Raw genomic sequence first — 21528 nt, 5'->3', positions numbered from 1 at the left:
TGCTTGACATCATGAGAAAATCAAAAGAAATCAGCCAAGACCTCAGAAAAAAAATGCAGACCTCCACAAGTCTGGTTAATCCTTGGGAGCAATTTCCAAACACCTGAAGGTACCACATTCATCTGTACAAACAATAGTACGCAAGTACAAACACCATGGGACTATGCAGCCGTCATAAAGCTCAGGAAGGAGACGCATTCTGTCTCCTAGAGATGAACGTACTTTGGTGCGAAAAGTGCAATTCCAGAACAATAGCAAAGGACCTTGTGAAGATGCTGGAGGAAACAGGTACAAAAGTATTTATATCCACAGTAAAACGAGTCCTATATTGACATACCCTGAAAGGCCGCTCAGCAAACAAGAAGCCACTGCTCCAAAACAGCCATAAAAAAGCCAGACTACGGTTTGCAACTGCACATGGGGATAAAGATCGTACTTTTTGGAGAAATGTCCTCTGGTCTGATGAAACAAAAACAGAACTGTTTGGCCATAATGACCATTGTTATGTTTGGAGGAAAAAGGGGGGGGCTTGCAAGCCGAAGAACACCATCCCAACCGTGAAGCACGGCTGTGGCGATGCTTTGCTGCAGGAGGGACTGGTGCACTTCACGAAATAGATGGCATCATGAGGCAGGAAAAGTATGTGGATATATTGAAGCAACATCTCAAGACATCAGTCAGGAAGTTAAAGCTTGGTCGCAAATGGGTCTTCCAAATGGACAATGACACCAAGTATACTTCCAAAGTTGTGGCAAAATTGCTTAAGGGCAACAAAGTCAAGGTATTGGAGTGGCCATCACAAAGCCCTGACCTCATACTATAGAAAATGTGTGGGCAAAACTGAAAAAGCATGTGTGAGCAAGGAGGCCTACAAACCTGACTCAGTTACACCAGCTCTGCCAGGAGGAATGGGCCAAAATTCATCCAATTTATTGTGGGAAGCTTGTGGAAGGCTACCCGAGACGTTTGACCCAGGTTAAACAATTTAAAGGCAGTGAACCAAATACTAATTGAGGGTATGTAAACTTCTGACCCACTGGGAATGTGATGAAAGAAGTAAAAGCTGAAATAAATCATTCTCTCTACTATTATTCTAAAGTGGTGATCCTAACTGACCTAAGACAGGGAATTCTTACTAGGATTAAATGTCAGGTATGGTGAAAAACTGAGTTTAAATGTATTTGGCTAAGGTGTATGTAACTTTCCGACTTCAACTGTATATATCAAAACAGCTTTGCTTAAAGAAAAGCTTGTGAAACCCCTGTAAAGAACTTGAAGTTTCCTCCCCTTTCCCAACTCCCATCCTCAGCGGCGGGCTTCTAACATCCCATAACTCCATCCCCATACCCTCTCCCGCATCCCCAGACTCACATTCTTGAAGCCCCTGTAGAGAACTTGTAGTTCCTTCTTGGTGAACTTGGTCTGCTCCTGTAGTTTGTCCAGACCCTCTGGTCGATGGCACACAGTGGACAACTCAAAGTCATCTTCTACGCTGTCTGTGGGACAGAGAGATGTACTGTATGTTATATATACGTACCTATAGGCTACTCCTACAGGTGCCTGCCTGGCACACCTTATAATTGGTGCTAGTACACTGAGTGTACAAAACATTAGGAACACCTGTTCTTTCCATGACATCGACTGGCCAGGTGAATCTAGGTGAAAGCTATGATGCCTTATTGATGTCACTTGTTAAATCCACTTCAAATCAGTGTGGATGAAGGGAAGAGACAGGGTAAAAAATGTTTTTTTTTAATCCTTGAAACAATTGAGACATGGATTGTGTATATGTTCCATTCAGATGGTGAAAAGCAAGGCAAAATATTTAAGTGCCTTTATGGTTGTAGGTGCCAGGTACACCAGTTTGTGCTTAGAACTGCAACTCTGCTGGGTTTTTCAAGCTCAACAGTTTCCTGTGTGTATCAAGAATGGTCCACCACCCAAAGGACTTTCAGCCAACTTGACACAACTGTGGGATGCACTGGAGTCAACATGGGCCAGTATCCCTGTGCAACTCTATATGTTGAAGGTGTTCTTAATGTTTTGTACACTCAGTGTATATCAATGTTAATGATCAACTTTTGAAATATCATTAAACTATTGTAGCTTTACCTGAACATACAGCTAGATGAGTAATCGTTACATTTACATTATATTACAATTCTCCTAAACTGAAGAGCACAAAGGAAGACACGTAGTTGTCAAGTCATCAATAGAAAATATCAACATCACACTGTCAGTTTCCTGAATATCTATGCAGTGGTTAATATAGTAAACTGATGTACTCATTGACGATAACGTTCAGTGAAAGTAGTGGTAAGTAGTGGTAACCTATCGAAACAACAGTGTAACAACAAAAAACATCAGATCTTCAACCAAAATTATATGATCCTCACATTACATCTCTCCCTCCTCATCCATTTCTCTCTCCACTCATCCCTCTCTTCCTCTATCCCAACCTCCTTACACACACGGTCAGCTAAAGACAACCATCCCCCACTCGTTCTCCTATCCCAACAGGTATAGCATGGGTGACTGTCTGTCCCCATCTCACCTCTGCACATCAGACTCCATCACACACCATATCAGACAAAAATATCATCATTTTCCCAGGAGTCCAAAACACACAGTCCAATGATACTGAGATACAGTATATCCAGGTATATTGTGTGTGTGTGTGTGTTTCCGTGGGTGTGTGTGTGCGCATTTGCGCTCCCGTGTGTTTGTAGAGAGTGAAGAGTCACTTGCATTGACTGACTGAGGCGGCAACGGAAGGCGTGCAGCAGGGGAGCAGCTTGAGGAATCTCTGCTTTATAGTCTTTTTACTTTTGATGGTGGGAGTGTTACCTGTAATCACCAACCATAGCAGAGGTTAGACAGAGCACACACAGAAACACAATCTCACAGACGTAGACCTGCACATGCACATAAAATGACATGCAAACCCACAGCCATGCACGCATGCATGCACACACAGCATAAGCAACACGCATTGAAGCATGCGCGGCAGTCTCCCATAGTAAGGGCAGCGGTTTGCGGTTTGGTTCGCTGACCTGGCTTTTCTAGGACGGGCGTCCATTTCAGCTATTAGTTTACACCACCATACACAGACCTCTACGGGGGAGTCATTGGTAAACACAAACAAATCATGAATACTCAGTATGAAGCCATAATTACATCTTTAGTCTGAACCGATTATAGGGAACTGAGGGAAGTCAATGGCAAACAGAGCAAGATAAAAGGTTCTTATGAGGTAGGAATCACATTTATGTAATATTTTCAGAGAGATTAAGGAATTAATGCAGCACAATTTCTAGACAATTCCTAGGCTACCATAATACGGTAAGCCAGTTGAGGGCAATTCCACAATAACAGATTTGTCAGTTAAAATGTATGACACACAAAAAACATTGATTTCAAAGTTGAACAAACCATACTACTCAATGCACAAGGACTATTTTTAACAATTTACATTGAACAGATGCAAAGTTTGGTACCAGACTTTCAGTAAAATCTCCCTCAGTTTATGACTATGACATGACACATTGTCTTTGAAAAAAACTATTTTGGTTATTGAACTACAGTAAGTGAAGTGGGTTTACACACGGTAACGGAATTGCGGTAACGGAATTTCATCATGGTTCCCTGATCTGTACTACAAAGAAATGCATAATTATGGATATGAATGTAATTCTTTTCATGGTGATAGGTACAGAAAGGTATAAATATTCAATGTCCTCCTTTGCATATTTGGGTATTATTCTACACACTGGCTATTATTTTAATGAACTTTGCCCCCAAACAAGACTACATTTGGTTGGTCCGGACCAAATCTGAACCAATCATAGACGTCTATGTTTTACAAGTTTGGACGTCAAAGTAAAGCACAGTAGATCACAGAACAGTAGAGTTCAGTACAGTAGAGTTCAGTACAGTAGAGTACTGTACAGTAGAGTTCAGTACAGTAGAGTTCAGTACAGTATTGTGAACCTAAACCTGTGAACCCAAATATGTTTTTTTAATACTACGATTTGCCATTGTAGCCAGTTGAATTGCAGAAATTCAGCCACCGATTTGGTAACGGAATTTTGAGTTTGAATCACTTAATGGGAGCTTGGTCATAAAAAAAATTGATATCAGTAAAAACACTAACTTATTGATAGTTTTACATTTACTTGTTACTTCTATGAACTTTCATTATTCTAAAATATCTTAAAGATATGTGGGTTTTTGGTAACGGAATTTCAAGGCACAAGGCAATGTTTCTTAAACTTATAGAAGGCAGAAAATTTATCCTAAACTAAAATGTGTTGCTATAAGTTGGCAGTGGTCTTTACTTCAACATTGTTATTTTTTTTATATATTTCTAACACATTTTAAGACTTTTTTATTCCTAATTTTAAGGATACAAAATGGTTGAAAAATGTATATATGCCTTCTTTTCTCAAAAATAGTTTTCATTTGACACCCAATTTGACATGCTCCTATGAACTTCACATGTTGGTGCTCATGGCTCCTATTACTTGGAAACGACCTTGAGCTATCTGTTCGATCAAGATTCACAGGGACCTTAATCGAACGACACAAACCCCACCAGTCCTCACATTCTCACAGAGCAGAACTCATCCACCAGAACTCATCCATCAGAACTCCAAAACAAATCCATCACAACTCATCCACTAGAACTCATCCATCAGAACGTCTCCATCAGAACTCATCCACCAGAAATCAGCCCATGTTACGCGCTGCTCACCCCATCTTCACCTTATCACACAAACAGTACAAGTACAACCCAAGTATAACAATACTGCATCCCTCTGTGTCCTAAAGGTTAAGGCAAAGAGAAGAAGAGAGGGACTTACTCTTGCGTCTCCATGGTAACAGCAACTTCACACCTTTGAGTAGAACTCCAGCAGTCTGAGGGATGAAGGCCATGATAGAGACCAGCACTGTATAACCTTAACCCTAACTATACCAATACATTAATACACTTCTGTACTCTGTATTGTATATCAGTTCTCTCTATCTATCTAACTCTTTACCTCTCTCTTTCTCCATGTCTCTTCCTCTCTCCTGGTCTGTGCTGGTCATTGGGAGTCTGTTGTCGTCATTTGAAGGCTGACCATGCAGCCAATTAGGCCTCAGATAATACATCTGGCCACGTCGCACAGTTCCAGTCAGCCCTCTGCCCCAGGGTGTGTGGTGTGTGCACTTGAGAGAGTGTGTGTGTGGATGGGATTCTGCCAGCAAGTAATGTACTTTATAATTTGTGCTTATCAATGCAGTGTTTTGCCATTACAGAGATTGAATTACACAAGTAAAGTAGTGGAATACAGCTCAGAGGGATGTACCAGAGTGGTTTTAGGGGCAGCGTAGGGGCAGCGTATAATCATGACAGCTGCTACTGTATCTGTATGATATATTACCTTATTTTTTCTGCAGAATTTCTTATTTACTCCAGTCTGAATCAGCTAAAGAGATGAAAACTCTTTACCCAGGTGGGAACTCTGTGTATGCAGTTGTGAAGGCCAGGGGGGGGGGTGAATAACAGATGTCTCACTTTGCACACAATAGCTCTATATTGCTCTCTGTCATCTGGTAACCTGAATGTCCCACGGCAGCCCCCCCAACATGCACTAATATACACACAAACACACACACACAGGTTGACATAACAATGACTATGTTTCAGCGACAAGCTGTTGACCTGTCTTACCGTAATTTCCGGACTATAAGCCGTTACTTTTTTCCCACGCTTTGAACCTCACAGCTTAAACAATGACGCGGCTAATATATGGATTTTTCCCGCTTTCAAAAAAATGTAAAAAAATAACACATTCTGTGACGTGCTCAGTTTTTTGGCGGCATGAAGCTTTCATTAGACCAATGAAATTGCCAAACGGGTTAAGGTCAAACAACTTTTTTGTTTACTGTTTAGATTAAATCGAGCGCTCTCAAACTTCCCATCATTCTGATTACGGTAGTCATTTTGTCACCCTCATCATGGCAAAGACACGGAGAAATGCATATGATGCAGCTTTCAAGTTGAAGGCGATTGATCTGGCTGTTGGAAAAGGAAATTGAGCTGCTGCACAGGAGCTTGGTCTGGAGCAATGACTTTCTTGGTAGGCTACTGTTTACTGCAAATTTTTTATTTTTTGTTACAAGTCGTGTTTCGTTAAAGCCTATTTATTTTTGTTACAAGCCGTGTTTCGTTAGAGCCTGTAAAGTTCATTTGTTTCAATGTACCGGTAGGCACCTGCGGCTTATAGACATGTGCGGCTTATTTATGTTCAAAATAATATTTTTTTTTAAATTCAGTGGGTGCGGCTTATATTCAGGTGCGCTCAACAGTCTGGAAATTACGGTACCTTGTCCTACCCCCTACAGGTGTGCTGCCAAAATAGGTAGCTCAAGGTTAGATATTAGAGCTAGAGGTACTGACACACACACACACACACACACACTAGCATGGTTTCACACACACACACACACACACACACACACACACACACACACACACACACACACACACACACACACACACACACACACACACACACACACACACACACACACACACACACACACACACACACACACACACACACACACAGTAGCCCAGGGAGATGGGATGTAGTGTGTGTGTTTGTGATCTGGCCCACGCAGGGTAATCACAGCCATATGGCCACCAGGGCTAAGTCACTCACATACTGCTCCGTCTCTAGCCAAAGCGCACGCACACACAGGGTGACATTATTACCTATGTAATGAGGGAAAGCAGTTGATGAAATGGACCCTATCATCTCAAGTCAAAGAATGTCTGGAAAACTCTGCCTTGTGTTCCCTTGAGGGTACCCATACACAAACCACGTTTAGGAAAAACATGTTTACTATTAACCTCAAACTGCCACAATCCATGACCCACTATCCAAAAAATGTCATCTTTCCAGTACAAATATAAACTCTAGACTGTCCCAGTCCACAGCTCATTAGGCACAGAGAAGAGTGCGAGAGGACAGAGAGAGTAGACACACATGCAGAGCTATTTCTGCCCCACATCTCCCAAACCATCGACACACACACACACCTGATGATAGGGAGAAATCAGGTCACGCTAATTTACTACGTATGTTTGGGTTAGGGCGCATTAGCATGGCTTCACACACACACACACACACACACACACACACACACACACACACACACACAAGCATGGTTTCACACACACACACACACACACACACACACACACACACACACACACACACACACACACACATATACCACTTGCTTAGACATACAACAACCTGAATTATAGCCAATAAAGTCCACCATTTATCGGACAGCTGAAGGATTTAGTCTTCTTGCCGCACAGAGACGTTCCTGTCTTGAATAACAACCAGAAACATTTCCCTCCTTTAATATTTTTATTTTCTCTTTCCCTTCTTCTTCCCCTACTGTTATCCCTACCCCGGCCTGAATCACCACCTTCTACACCTACTTCTGCCCCAGAACATGCTACTGCCCAAGCCTGACTATCTTTTACCGAAACTCTAGTGTTACCCCTCTGCCTCCTACCTTTCCCTTTCTCCGGAGGTTATCCTCATCCTAATCGCAACCTACCCCTGTCCCCAAACCTAATCCATGTCCCTAACCCTCTCCCTAACCCGAAACTCCTACTTCTGTCCCCAGCCCATAAAATTGCCTATTCTCCTACCCATATCCCTACCTATGCCTGTCCCTTACCTCCCCCTGTCCCCTGTCTCATATCCATCCCTCAGCCCCCTGTATCTTACCTTCTGAGGAGAAATCGATGAGCCCCAGGAAGTGCATCAGTTTGAGGGAGCTACAGACCACCAGGAGTATCCCCACGGTTTGCAATCCCTCCATCTCCCACACCTCATGGAAAAACAACAACTGCATCTTGACACACTGTCCCAGAGAGAGAGAGATAGATCTCTCCCTTCCCTCTTTCTTTTTCTCCTTCTCTCGGTCTATCCGTGTCAATCCAAGAGAGCCCCCCCTTAGCTCAGACCCCCTCCGGTCTCTCAAAGTCGCATTTATATCTCTGTCCACCTTGATCTCTCTCTCTTGTTCAGTCTCCCACTATCTGCCAGTAGAAAGCCATGGTACGTGCACTCAGGTCAGAAGTGATGACGATGTAGAGTTTCACTCTCTCTGTCCCCTCTACTCTGTCTGTAGTAGGTAGTACTGACATTGCAGAGTTGACTCTGTCCATAGTAGCAGACCTGTCAAGAACAGCTCACAGGTGGTTGTCTGTCAAAGGTATAGAGAAGGTCCTCTGTAACTCAGCCCTACGGGTTGACCTGTCAGCCAGCCTAGTCAACTCTCATCAATCGTCCGTTACTTCTAATGACCGTTATCTGGACTAAGAAGAACTCTCCAATATCATTAGGTAGTTAACCAGAGTAAAGAGGTGATCATAGTTCTCTGTAGATCTAAGCTATATCTAAGGTTCATGATTTTACTCTCACTCCTATACACTTAGAATAAACGGTTCCAAAAGGGTTCTTCGACTGTCTCCATATGATAACCCTTTTTGGTTCCACACCCTCTGTCGAAAGGGTTCAACATGGAACCTAAAAGGGTTCTACCTGGAACCAAATGGGTTCTTCAAAGGGTTCTCCTATAGTGACAGCCAAAGAACCCTTTAAAGTTCTAGATACCACCTTTATTTCTAAGCGTGTATCTATCTACCTACTCCCTTTTCTTTCTGTAACTCTGTTTGTTTCTCTTCCCTCCCTTTTTCCATCTCTCCATCACCTCCTGCTCAGTCCCTCCTAGTGTGTAGTTGGGTAGGTAGCATGAGTTTGGATAGAGGGAGGAAAGAGTGAGGAGAGAGGGATGAAAGGAGGTGAGAGGGGAGAAGAAGGAGGAGAGGAGGAGATGGTGGAGAGAAGAGACAGGATGGTTGAGTCGGGGGAGAAGAGAAGAGGGAAGGAAAGGGGTGGAATGGAGGAGGTGAGGGAGGAGAGGGAGTGACATGCAGCTAGGATTCACACGTCGCTGGCAGCTGTGGCCAGACTCACAGATGTGGCTCTCTTTCCCATGAGTGCTTCCCTTGGCTTGCATATACACTAACATACCCACATGAAGGTAGGTGTGTGCCAGTGAGCTGTAATGTGTAAAATTGGGTGAAATCTGACTCCGGGTGTATCACGTCTCTGTGCCAGTAAGATGCCAGACCTCAGGATGTTTAGACTGGATGTCATAATAACACCACAATTGCCAAACTAACACCATGCCAACATACCAAAAACTGACACCAAACCAACAGTAAACCAACCAATTAGACTAACAGACCAACCATAGTTCAACTTACCTAGCCAAACAAAGCAGAGACTGACAAACTATAGCCACAGTTAAACTAACCAGTGAAACTAAGTGATCAAAACTAAACCGAACCAACACTAAACCAACACTACGCTTAAGCCTAAAAAAAATGATCTCACTTTATAGCAAAAAGAGAAAGACATTGTGTCACAACCTTTTAGGTACAAGATGTGGGACATCAAGTGGAACATTTCAACAAGTGGAAATATATCCACTCTCAAGGAGATTGATAAAACTGTGGAAGAAGAGTAAAAAGGAACAAGGGATGAGATGGAAAGTGAGTTGAGGATCAAGGCTGTGTGTGTGTGTTCTCAAGGAATTTTCACTCAAAAAAGCAAAAGGGGGAAAAAGGGGGGTGAGGGGGGAAATAGAGGGGTGAGAAAGGGGGGAGAAGAGTGAGGAGGACTGGTCTGTTTGCTCAGTGATTAATAATGCTCCACAGGCACTATTGGAACTAAGCTCCTTGGCAAAAGCTCTTAAGGAACCATGGAACACTCAGCCACACCACTGAGCAAAATGAGTCCTCCAAGATTCAGTCCTTGCTAAATCAAATAACCTCACTCAACACACACACACACACACACACACACACACACACACACACACACACACACACACACACACACACACACACACACACACACACACACACACACACACAGTAGTAAGGAATACCTGGGATAGGATAAAGTAATCCTTCTACCCCCCCTTAAAAGATTTAGATGCACTATTGTAAAGTGGTTGTTCCACTGGATATTATAAGGTGAATGCACCAATTTGTAAGTCGCTCTGGATAAGAGCGTCTGCTAAATGACTTAAATGTAAATGTTAAATGAGATGGGATGTAGTGTGTGTGTGTTTGTGATCTGGCCCACGCAGGGTAATCACAGCCATATGGCCACCAGGGCTAAGTCACTCACATACTGCTCCGTCTCTAGCCGTCTCTGTCTTTTAACCCTTTGAATTGCATAACAGTTCAAATGAAATGCCCCTAATATACAGTGCATTCGGAAAGTTTTCAGACCCCTTGACTTCTTCCACATGTTGTTATGTTATAGCCTTATGTAAAATGTATGAAATTGTTTTTTTCCCTCATCAATCTCCACACAATACCCCATAATGATAAAGCAAAAACAGGTTTTTAGAACATTCTGCAACTTATCAAATAAAAAAAACGGAAATATCATATTTACATAAGAATTCAGACCCTTTACTCAGTACTTTGTCGAAGCACCTTTGGCTTCGATTACAGCCCCGAGTCTTCTTGGGTATGATGCTACAGGCTTGGCACACCTGTATTTGGGGAGATTCTCCCATTCTTCTCTGCAGATTATCTTGGATGGGGAACGTCGCAGCACAGCTATTTTCAGGTCTTTCCAGAGATGTTCGATCAGGTTCAAGTCCAGGCTCTGGCTGGGCCACTCAAGGACATTCAGAGACTTGTCCGAAGCCACTCCTGCGTTGTCTTGGCTGTGTGCTTAGGGTCGTTGTCCTGTTGGAAGGTGAACCTTTGTCCTAGTATGAGGTCCTGAGCGCTGCCACCACCATGCTTCACCATAGGGAAGGTACCAGGTTTCCTCCAGACTTTACGCTTGACATTCAGGACAAAGAGTTCAATCTTGTTTTCATCAGACCAGAGAATCTCTAGGAATAATCTTAGTGGTTCCAAACTTTTTCCATTTAAGAATGTTGGAGGCCAGTGTGTTCTTGGGGACCTTCTGTGCTTTGACACAATCCTGTCTCGGAGCTCTACGGACAATTCCTTCGACCTCATGGCTTGGTCTTTGCTCTGCTCTTACAGTATATAGACATGTTTGTGCCTTAACAAATCATGTCCAATCAATTGTATTTACCACAGCTGGACGCCAATCAAATTGCAGAAACATCTCAAGGATAATTAATGGAAACAGGATGCACCTGATTTTTTTTATTTCACCTTTATTTAATCAGGTAGGCCAGTTGAGAACAAGTTCTCATTTACAACTGCGACCTGGCCAAGATAAAGCAAAGCCGTGGAACAAAAACAACAACACAGAGTTACACATGGGATAAACAAACGTACAGTCAATAACACAATAAAAAAATCTGTGTACAGTGTGTGCAAATGAAGTAAGGAGGTAAGGCATTAAATAGGCCATAGTGGCGAAGTAATTCCAATTTAGCAATTAACACTGGAAGTGATAGATGTGCAGATGAGGATGTGCAAGTATAAATACTGGTGTGCAAAAGAGCAGAAAAACAAAAACAAATATGGGGATGCGGTAGGTAGTTAGATGGGCTATTTACAGATGGGCTGTGTACAGCTGCAGCGATCGGTAAGCTGTTCTGACAGCTGATGCTTAAAGTTAGTGAGGGAGATATGTCTCCAGCTTCAGTGATTTTTGCAATTCGTTCCAGTCATTGGCAGCAGAGAACTGGAAGGAAAGGTGGCCAAAGTAGATGTTGGCTTTGGGGATGACCAGTGAAATATACCTGCTGGAGCGCGTGCTACGGGTGGGTGTTGCTATGGTGACCAGTGAGCTGAGATAAGGCGGAGCTTTACCTAGCAAAGACTTATAGATGACCTGGAGCCAGTGGGTTTGGCGACGAATATGTAGCGAGGATCAGCCAACGAGAGCATACAGGTCGCAGTGGTGGGTAGTGTATGGGGCTTTGGTGACAAAACAGATGGCAACTGTGATAGACTGCATCCAATTTGCCGAGTAGAGTGTTGGAGGCTATTTTGTAAATGACATCGCCAAAGTCAAGGATCGGTAGGATAGTCAGTTTTACGAGGGTATGTTTGGCAGCATAAGTGATGGAGGCTTTGTGTAATGTTGCCTTTAGAGAGAGCGGACCAAAACGCAGCGGAGTTAGTGTTCGTCATTTTTAATTGAGAAAACGGACACTATATAATACAAAACTCTGGCTGATCCGGCATGGCGGGCCACTCTGGCTGATCCGGCATGGCGGGCCACTCCGGCTGATCCGGCATGGCGGGCCACTCCAGCTGATCCGGACAGGCGGGGCACCCTGGCAGATCCGGACAGGCGGGCCACTCTGGCAGATCCGGACCAGGATTCACCAGGCTGGGGAGACATGAGGGAGGCCTGGCTCTGGGCGCAGGCCCTGGACTCACCAGGCTGGGGACACCCGCTGGAGGCCTGGTCTGAGGAGGCGGCACAGGAGAGACCAGGGTGGAGGGATCCACCGGAGGACTGGTCCTTGGAGGAGGCACAGGACGAACCAGGATGGGGAGACCCACTGGAGGACTGGTCCGAGGAGGAGGCACGGGCTTGACCAGGATGAGGAGACCCACTGGAGGACTGGTCCGTGGAGGAGGCACGGGCTTAACCAGGATAGGGAGACCCACTGGAGGACTGGTCCGTGGAGGAGGCACGGGCTTGACCAGGATAGGGAGACCCACTGGAGGACTGGTCTGTGGAGGAGGCACAGGCTTGACCAGGATGGGAAGACATGCAGGAGGCCTGGTTCTGGGCGTAGGCACAGGACGTGCAGGGCTGGGAAGACATGCAGGAGGCCTGTTTCTGGGCGCAGGCACAGTCTTCACCAGACAACCAGCACGCACCTCAGGACGAGTATGGAGAGCTGCCTCAGGTGACATCATTTCCACGACACGCTCCGTAGGGCGAATGCCGTGCCTTATGCACCAAACTAGCAGCTCTCTCATCTCTCTCTCCTTTAATTTCCCCATTAACTCCGTCACAGTCTCTGCCTCGTACCCCTCGCTCACCTCCAATGTCAGCCCGACTGGCTCTGGTTCCGACCTCGGCTCCGCCGACTGTCCCTTGTGCCCCCCCCAAAAAATTATTGGGGCTGCCTCTCGTGCTCGTTGCGCTCTCTCTCCTCATAGTATCGCCTCTCCGCTCTCGCCACTTCAATCTCCCACTGCGGGAGGCGATACTCCCCAGCCTGAGTCCATGGTCCCTCTCCGTCCAGTATCTGTTCCCATGTCCACGAGTCCATCAAGCTGTTCTCCTGTTGCTCCTTCCTCCTCCGCTGCTTGGTCCTGGTTTGGTGGGTAATTCTGTAATGGTTGCCTTTAGAGAGAGCGGACCAAAACGCAGCGGAGTTAGTGTTTGTCATATTTAATTGAGAAAACGGACACTATATAATACAAAACAATAAACAGACAACCAAAACAGTCCTGTCACGTTAAACACAGTAACACGAACAGAAACAGAAACATAGAACGCCCACCCAATGTAACACCCTGGCCTAACCAAAATAAAGAACAAAAAAACCCTCTCTATGGCCAGGGCGTTACACTTTGTTACGAAATAGGAAGCCGATTCTAGATTTAATTTTGGAATTTTAATAAATTTTCAATTTTTTTTAACGTGTTTTCATTTTGGGGTATTGTGTGTAGATTGATGAGGAAAAACATTTATGTAATCCATTTTAGAATAAGCCTGTGACGCAACAAAATGTGGAAAAAGTCAAGGGGTCTGAATACTTTGCGAATGCACTGTATAGTGTGCTGCTGATGTTTTCCAGTTGTTTGCTTGTGATGTTGACCATGTCACGGACAAGCCAAACACCAATTTTCTACATGGATTCAATTTCCATCTATTCTCAGTGATAGTGACAGTTCTGTGATATGTAGGTCATGTGGTGCCATGCTAGAGAACGTCTTGTTTGTCTGTTACCTGCGAGAGCGAGTTCTGAGCGGTACTCTGGATCTGACTGGTGCAGGTTTGATATGTGTATGTTTCAAATGACAGTTTGGAAGTAGAGCAAACTGAGAAACCTTTTCCTTTTCAAACCGAGTTGTCTTTATACTGCAAACTTTTATGCTCAGACTGAAGAGATGATAATAGGATAATTATTTTCTATATCTTGATTGCATCTGTATGTGTGTGTGTGCGTGTCCTGATATCCTGAGAATGTACTCCATTTCACTGCAATTAGCTTAGTTAAATGGGCTGTCTGTCTGTCAGACATTCTAGAGACATGCGTTCAATAGCTCCCATTCCATGTCATACTAACACACACACACATGCATGCACGCACACAAACACACATTCTTGACCTGGATCAGGTCCTTCATAGATTCTGAGCTTATTGCAAATGGCTGGGCTAATCAAATACAACATTGTGTCTGATGAACATCCTGCTGAAATGAACTCATATTCCAAACAGGCTCCTCTGCTCTAGCTCCTCACTGTGTAAAAGCAATTATTCATTCATCATTGTATTCTCTACCTTACAGGAGGTGGCGACAGGTAGAGAAAAGCTGGAAGATTGTTAGTTTAAATATGGAACAAGGGGGAATTGAACTGGAAACTGGAGGGCTGCTAGTTTCAGATGCCAGGTAAAATCTACTATCATTAGGTAGACCAACATCTTACTATGAACACCTACAGTAACTGTAAGATAATGATATGTGAATACCTGGTCCTCCATCTCTGTCTAAACACAGCTTGAGGCAGCAGAAATGTTGACATATTAACCACGCCCTGTCTGAAACGGACCTGTATCCCTCTGTCTATTTAAATCCTGTACAGTCTGTCTTGGTTTGATGACTGCTGCGTCCCTGTAGGGGTGTCTGTTGGCCTGCAGAGTAGCAGGTAGGGCAGGATGGACACACACAAACACACACACAGACAGCCTTACACAGCCCTACACAGAAAAAAGGGTTCAGAAAGGGTTCTTTGCAAAGGGATAGGGTTCTACCAAGAACCGTTTTCATCTGAAGAACCCTTTTTGGAAGTAGAGGGTTCTTTGTAAGGCAAAGGGTTCTACCTAAAACCTTTAACATCCTAAGAACCGTTTTCTTGGAAGAAAAGGTTATTTGATGACTCAAGAAGGAAGGCAGTAAGGATTCTTTGGAAGGCAAGAAGGGTTCTACATACAGTAGAACCCTTCTGAATCTGATAGGCTTTTTTATTGTCTTTTTTTATTTATTTTAAATAGTTAGTGTTAGTGTTTACCTCAGTGTTTATCCTTTAACATCAGGAGTTTGAGTAATCTTCTAAGTTTAAAAAGATACTTGTGAGAATGTTTTAAAATGTACCTATATGGGAATATTTGCGCATGTATCTGGCATTCCCTTAATCATTTTACATACAGTATACAGTACGGACATAGTTGATCTCTTTGACATGATTTCTATCTTTCAAATTAGTATTTTCTGTGATTTTATTGAGCAGAGCGTAGGAGAATAGAAGGGAATGAGTGAACCAGCAGTGTATTGTATGGTAAACAGCAAATTGCCCAGTTTTACTTAGTGCTGATTTTTCAGTGTAACATGCCTAGTGTTGATTCAGGAGTTAAATTAACGCAACACTCAGTGGTGTAAAAGAACCTTGGTGTTGGTGTTAAAGAGCCACTGAACACGCCGATGTGCTCGTGTATTTCTGTTGCTCACTAGAAAAATTCGATTTCAGTCTTGGAGGTGTGTTTCCTGACCGATTCTGTATTTGGTTAATGACATTTGTCCCCTATGAGACACTGTGGCCTATTTCACTTCCTCGAAATCCCTAGAATGCTGATGGGCAGGTCTGTCTCACTGTCTATGCTGTAGAGAGCAATCACCGCAGCTGTTCACTCCATGTAAGTGAGTAAATGGACATTGACAAATCAAAACCCAACCTTCATTTACACATTGTGATGCACAGATGTTCCAAACTCCATTTTAGACAAGACTGACTTTATGACCAAAATGATCCTATTTACACTTTGTAGTCAATTTTGACACTAGAATAACTGTTTCTGACTCATATCGATGCCACATAGGTCATTTTCATAGGAATTTGTTGCTTTTTTAGCAAATTTTTACTCTGTGTAGAGTAAAACACTCAAAACCACACCCGTCATTAACATATTTCCCAGCATGCTCTACTGCAGGTTGATTTTCAGAATTGCAGAATATCTGTGTTTTTGTATGTATATTGTTTGGTTGATTAATATTATGCTACACAAAGATAAAATATATTTTCTAAACGAATCTAATCTGTTCATAGTTGGAGTTATTGCACATGTTACTGAGATGGTTGTTCCAGTTTAGATTTTTTTTAGGTAATCTCCTTACTCAATTTTCCCTATTCTGGCAGTCATTCTGAATTCAGGATGCAGGTGATTAAAAGCTCCAATTGTTGGATATCCTCACTCTGGCTGGATTCCAATAGGCAACTCCTGGTTTACAGATGTGGCCTGTAAACCAGGAGTTTCCTAACACCACTGTGTTAGGATATAGCTAGGCCCTCAAAGAAGGTCTTATGATATAGGCCTGTGTAATGTATTGTCATAAAGAGTTTACTTTTTTATTTTATTTTTTATATTGTGTGCATATCCTTGTATTTTTAATTTGTGTGACTGTCCTTGTCTATTAGTTTATCAGTGTTTTGTTACTTTTCATGTTTTGTGTTTTTTTGTGGACCCCAGGAAGAGTACCTGCTGCTTCTGCAAAAGCTGATTAAAAAAAACTAATAATAAACAAATAAAGGCTAATAAGGCTGGTGGAACTCTTTATAGAGGGTTCTGGGAAGAACCCTTCAAAGATGAAAGGGTTCTTGGTAAAACCGTTTATAGAGGGTTCTGGGAAGAACCTTCAAAGATGAAAGGGTTCTTGGTAAAATCGTTTAAAGAGGGTTCTAGGCATAACCCTTCATATAGGTTTCTAGATAAACAACATTTACAGAGGGTTCTATGAAGAACCCTACATAGAACCCTACATGGTTCTACCTTCTTTTCTAATCAGCCGAACTGTGTATTAGTTATGAAGATGAATACTTTGGAGCGGGAGCAGGCGTGACAGTTATTGTGAAGTGGAAACATCTAGGAGCAACAACGGCTCAGCCGCGAAGTGGTAGGGCACGCAAGCTCACAGAACGGGAGCACCGAGTGCTGAAAATTGCTCCTCGGTTGCAAGACTCACCAGACAGTTGAAACACCTCCAGATGTAGACTTCTACCTTTGGAATTATCCCTCTGAAAAGATAATAAGCGAATTAAAATATCTAGCTGTGTGTGTGTGTGTGTGTGTGTGTGTGTGTGTGTGTGTGTGTGTGTGTGTGTGTGTGTGTGTGTGTGTGTGTGTGTGTGTGTGTGTGTGCACGCATGTGTGTGAGTGAGTGCGTGTGTGTGTGTGTATACTGTAGGTGAGTGAAAGAGGGGGGCATTGACGAATGGCGCTCAAAATTGGGTAACATGTTTCCAATTACTGTAAGTAAATGAAAGGGGAGATCATTTGCATAGATCATTAGCTTAGGGGAGTTTTTTTAAATAGGGATCTGAAACAAAAATAGATTAATTACAATAACTAAGCCCTTTTGGCATGAACTACACCAACGGACAAATCTGACTACAAAGTAGGAAAAATCTTCACTGTGTTCAAAACAGAAGCATGTGCGCACACACACATGCACTGAACTGGCAGCATTGAAGGATCTGCTTTGAGGATGTCTTTTTAGTCACATTATCAACGTTTTGTTGAAGCCTCCTTTCTAAGCCAAAATACAGCATTACCTTTACCTTATTCTGCTCAAATTATGTTATTCTTGCTCATTGGTACCTAATTTTAATAATGCATAATAAACTAGTCATAACAGTCATTAATCAATTCATGATTGAAATTCACTAACATTCCTCCCGAGGGCAGTGTTGTATAAATCAAACAGAGCATTATCATTAACATTTGTATTCAACAGTGATTTGTCTGTCTAAATTCCACCTCCTTTATTTCTTCCTGTCTGCCTGCCTGCCTTTCCTGCCTGCCTGCCTGCCTGCCTGCCTGCCTGCCTGCCTGCCTGCCTGCCTGCCTGCCTGCCTGCCTGCCTGCCTGCCTGCCTGCCTGCCTGTCTCCTCTCCCTTTCTGTAATTGTCCTTCATTCAGATTGTGACTGCGCAGACAAACAGTGGGAAGGTAATGAAGGATTATTGGTTATAAAAAGACATGAACACAGCACAGAACTTCACAGTATGGGATCCGGTTCTTACTGAAACGATTTATACATAAATATTTTGTGGGTGTTAATGGTTATGATTATGATTATCATCAACATCATAACCATTTTTTATTTAACTAGGCAAGTCAGTTAAGAAAAAAATCTTATTTACAATGACGGCCTACTCAACACTGAGTAAACCAAACATGAGCATTGGCAGTAGAATGGTCCGTACTGAAGAGCTCAGTGACTTTCAATGTGGCACCTTCATAGGATGTCACCTTTCCAACAAGTCAATTCATCAAATTTCTGCCCTGCTAAAGCTGCATCGGTCAACTGTAAGTGCTGTTATTGAAAAGACCTACGCTGGTGATGAGAAGCAGGTACAGGGAGTTGAACATTTAATGCGGAACAGACCGGTAACAAGACAGGAACAGCGTCAGCACACGGGTAACAACAACATTCGGGCATTTAATGCAGCTTCAGGGAACAGAGCTGGGGAACAGACAAATATAGGGGAGGTAATAAACAGGTGATTGAATCCAGGTGAGTCCAATAATCGCTGATGCGCGGGATGGGCGGAAGGCAGGTGTGCGTACTGAGGGTGGCAGGAGTGCGTAATGCTGGGGAGCCTGCCGCCTTCGGGCCACGCTACAGGATACAATGACATTCTACACGATTCTGTGCTTCCAACTTTGTGGCAACAGTTTTGGGAAGGCCCTTTCCTGTTTCAGCATGTCAATGCCCCCGTGCACAAAGCGAGGTCTATACAGAAATGGTTTGTCGAGATCGGTGCGGAAGTACTTGACTGGCCTGCACAGAGCCCTGACCTGAACCCCATCGAACACCTTTGGGATGAATTGGAACGCCGACTGTGAGCCAGGCCTAGTTGCCCAACATCAGTGTCTGACCTCACTAATGCTCTTGTGACTGAATGGAAGCAAGTTGTTGTGGCAATGTTCCAACATCTAGTGGAATGCCTTCCCAGAAGAGTGAAGTCTGTTTAGCAGCAAAGGGTGGACCAACTCCATATTAATGCCCATTATTTTGAATGAGATGTTCAACGAGCAGTTGTCCACATACTTAGTGTATTTTGTCTTTCCCATTCACCATCTGAATGGCACACATACACAATCCATGTGTCAATTTTCTCAAGGTATAACAAAACATTTTTTAACCTGTCGCCTGCCCTTCATCTACACTGATTGAAGTGGATTTAACACGTGACATCAATAAGGGATCATAGCTTTCACCTGTAATTCACCTGGTCAGTCTATGTCATCGAAAGAGCAGGTGTTCATACTGTTTTGTATACTCAGTGTATAGCGGTGTTACATAAAAATCAGCAGTAACTAAGATCAAATCAAATCAAACTTTATTTGTCACATGCGCCAAGTGTAGACCTTACCGTGAAATGCTTACTTACAAGCCTTTAACCAACAGTGGAGTTTAAGAAGAGTTAAGAAAATATTTACCAAATAAACTAATGTAAAAACAAAAAAATTATAAAAAGTAACACAATAACATAACAATAACGAGGCTATATACAGGGGGTACCGGTACCGAGGCAGTATGCGGAGGTAGAGGTTAGTTGAGGTAATTTGGACATGTAGGTAGGGGTGAAGTGACTATGCATAGATAATAAAGAGCGAGTACCAGCAGTGCACAAAACAAATGAAAGGGGGGGTCAATGTAATAGTCTGGTGGCCATTTGATTAAATGTTCAGCAGTCTTATGGCTTGGGGGTAGAAGCTGTTAAGGAGCCTTTTGATCCTAGACTTGGCGCTCCGGTACCGCTTGCCGTGCGGTAGCAGAGAGAACAGTCTATGACTTGGATGACTGGAGTCTCTGACAATTTTATGGGTTTTCCTCTAACACCGCCTATTATATAGGTCCTGGATGGCAGGAAGCTTGGCCCCAGTGATGTACTGGGCCGTATGCACTACGCTCTGTAGTGCCTTCCAGTCAGATGCTGAGCAATTGCCAAACTAGATGGTGATGCAACTGGTCAGGATGCTCTCGATGGTGCAGCTGTAGAACTTTTTGAGGATCTGGGGACCCATGCCAAATCTTTTCAGTCTCCTGAGGAGGAAAAGGTTTTGTCGTGCCCTCTTCACGATGACTCTTCATGTCTGGTGTGTTTGAACCATGATAGTTAGCTGGTGATGTGGACACCGAGGAACTTCTATCTCTCGACCCGCTTCACTACAGCCCCGTTGATGTTAATGGCAACCTGTTAGGCCTGCCTTTTCCTGTCGTCCACGATCAGCTCCTTAGCCTTGCTCACATTGAGGGAGAGGATGTTGTCCTGGCACCACACTGCCAGTTCTCTCACCTCCTCCCTATAGGCTGTCTCATTGTTGTCGGTGATCAGGCTGTTGTGTCGTCAGCAAACTTAATGATGGTGTTGAAATCGTGTTTGACCACGCAGTCGTGGGTTGAACAGAGAGTACAGGAGGGGACTAAGTACACACCCCTGAGGGGCCCCAGTGTTGAGGATCAGCGTGGCAGATGTGTTGTTGCCAACCCTTACCACTTGGGGGCGGCCGTCAGGAAGTCCAGGATCCAGGTGCAGAGGTAGGTGTTTAGTCCCAGGGTCCTTAGCTTAGTGATGAGCTTCGTGGGCACTATGGTGTTGAACGCTGAGCTGTAGTCAATGAACAGCATTCTCACATAGGTGTTCCTTTTGTCCAGGTGGGAAAGGGCAGTGTTCAGTGTGATTGAGATTGCGTCATCTGTGGATCTGTTGGGGCACTATGTGAATTGGAGTGGGTCTAGGGTACCTGGGATGCTGTTGATGTGAGCCATGACCAGCCTTTCAAAGCACTTCATGGCTACCGACGTGAGTGCTACGGGCGGTAATCATTTAGGCAGGTTACCTTCGCTTCCTAGGCCACGGGGACTATGGTGGTCTGCTTGAAACATGTAGGTATTATAGACTCGTTCAGGGAGAGGTTGAAAATGTCAGTGAAGACACTTGCCAGTTGGTCCGCGCATGCTTAGAGTAGACGTCCTGGTAATCCATCTGGCCCTGCAGCTTTGTGAATGTTGACCTGTTTAAAGATCTTGCTCACATCGGCTACCGAGAACGTTATCACACAGTCATCCAGAACAGCTGGTTCTCTCATGCATGCTTCAGTGTTGCTTGCCTTGAAGCGAGCATAAAAGGCATTTAGCTCGTCTGGTAGGCTCTCGTCACTGGGCAGCTCACGTCTGGGTTTCCCTTTGTAGTCCGTAATAGTTTTTAAGCCCTGCCACATCCGACGAGTCTCAGAGCCAGTAAT

At 43.8% G+C, this 21528-nt stretch overlaps 1 protein-coding gene across 4 annotated transcripts in view; it reads right to left on the bottom strand.

Annotated features, from left to right (window-relative positions):
- The window catches only part of LOC106604421 (Kv channel-interacting protein 2), a 118757-nt gene that overhangs the window by 11234 nt on the left and 85995 nt on the right, over positions 1-21528 (bottom strand). For 2 of the 4 annotated variants that reach the window (XM_014199048.2, XM_014199039.2), the window contains exon 2: positions 1372-1496. In XM_014199048.2, the coding sequence (XP_014054523.1) occupies positions 1372-1496 (125 nt within the window). Of the gene's footprint in view, positions 1-1371; positions 1497-4862; positions 5342-7799; positions 7919-21528 lie in introns of those variants that run through there. The other 2 variants (XM_045719022.1, XM_014199065.2) reach the window with 2 other exon arrangements.

The sequence above is a fragment of the Salmo salar genome, chromosome ssa01 (assembly GCF_905237065.1).
Source record: "Salmo salar chromosome ssa01, Ssal_v3.1, whole genome shotgun sequence".
Taxonomy (NCBI): Eukaryota; Metazoa; Chordata; class Actinopteri; order Salmoniformes; family Salmonidae; genus Salmo; species Salmo salar.
This window is presented reverse-complemented; position numbering and strand designations above follow the sequence as displayed.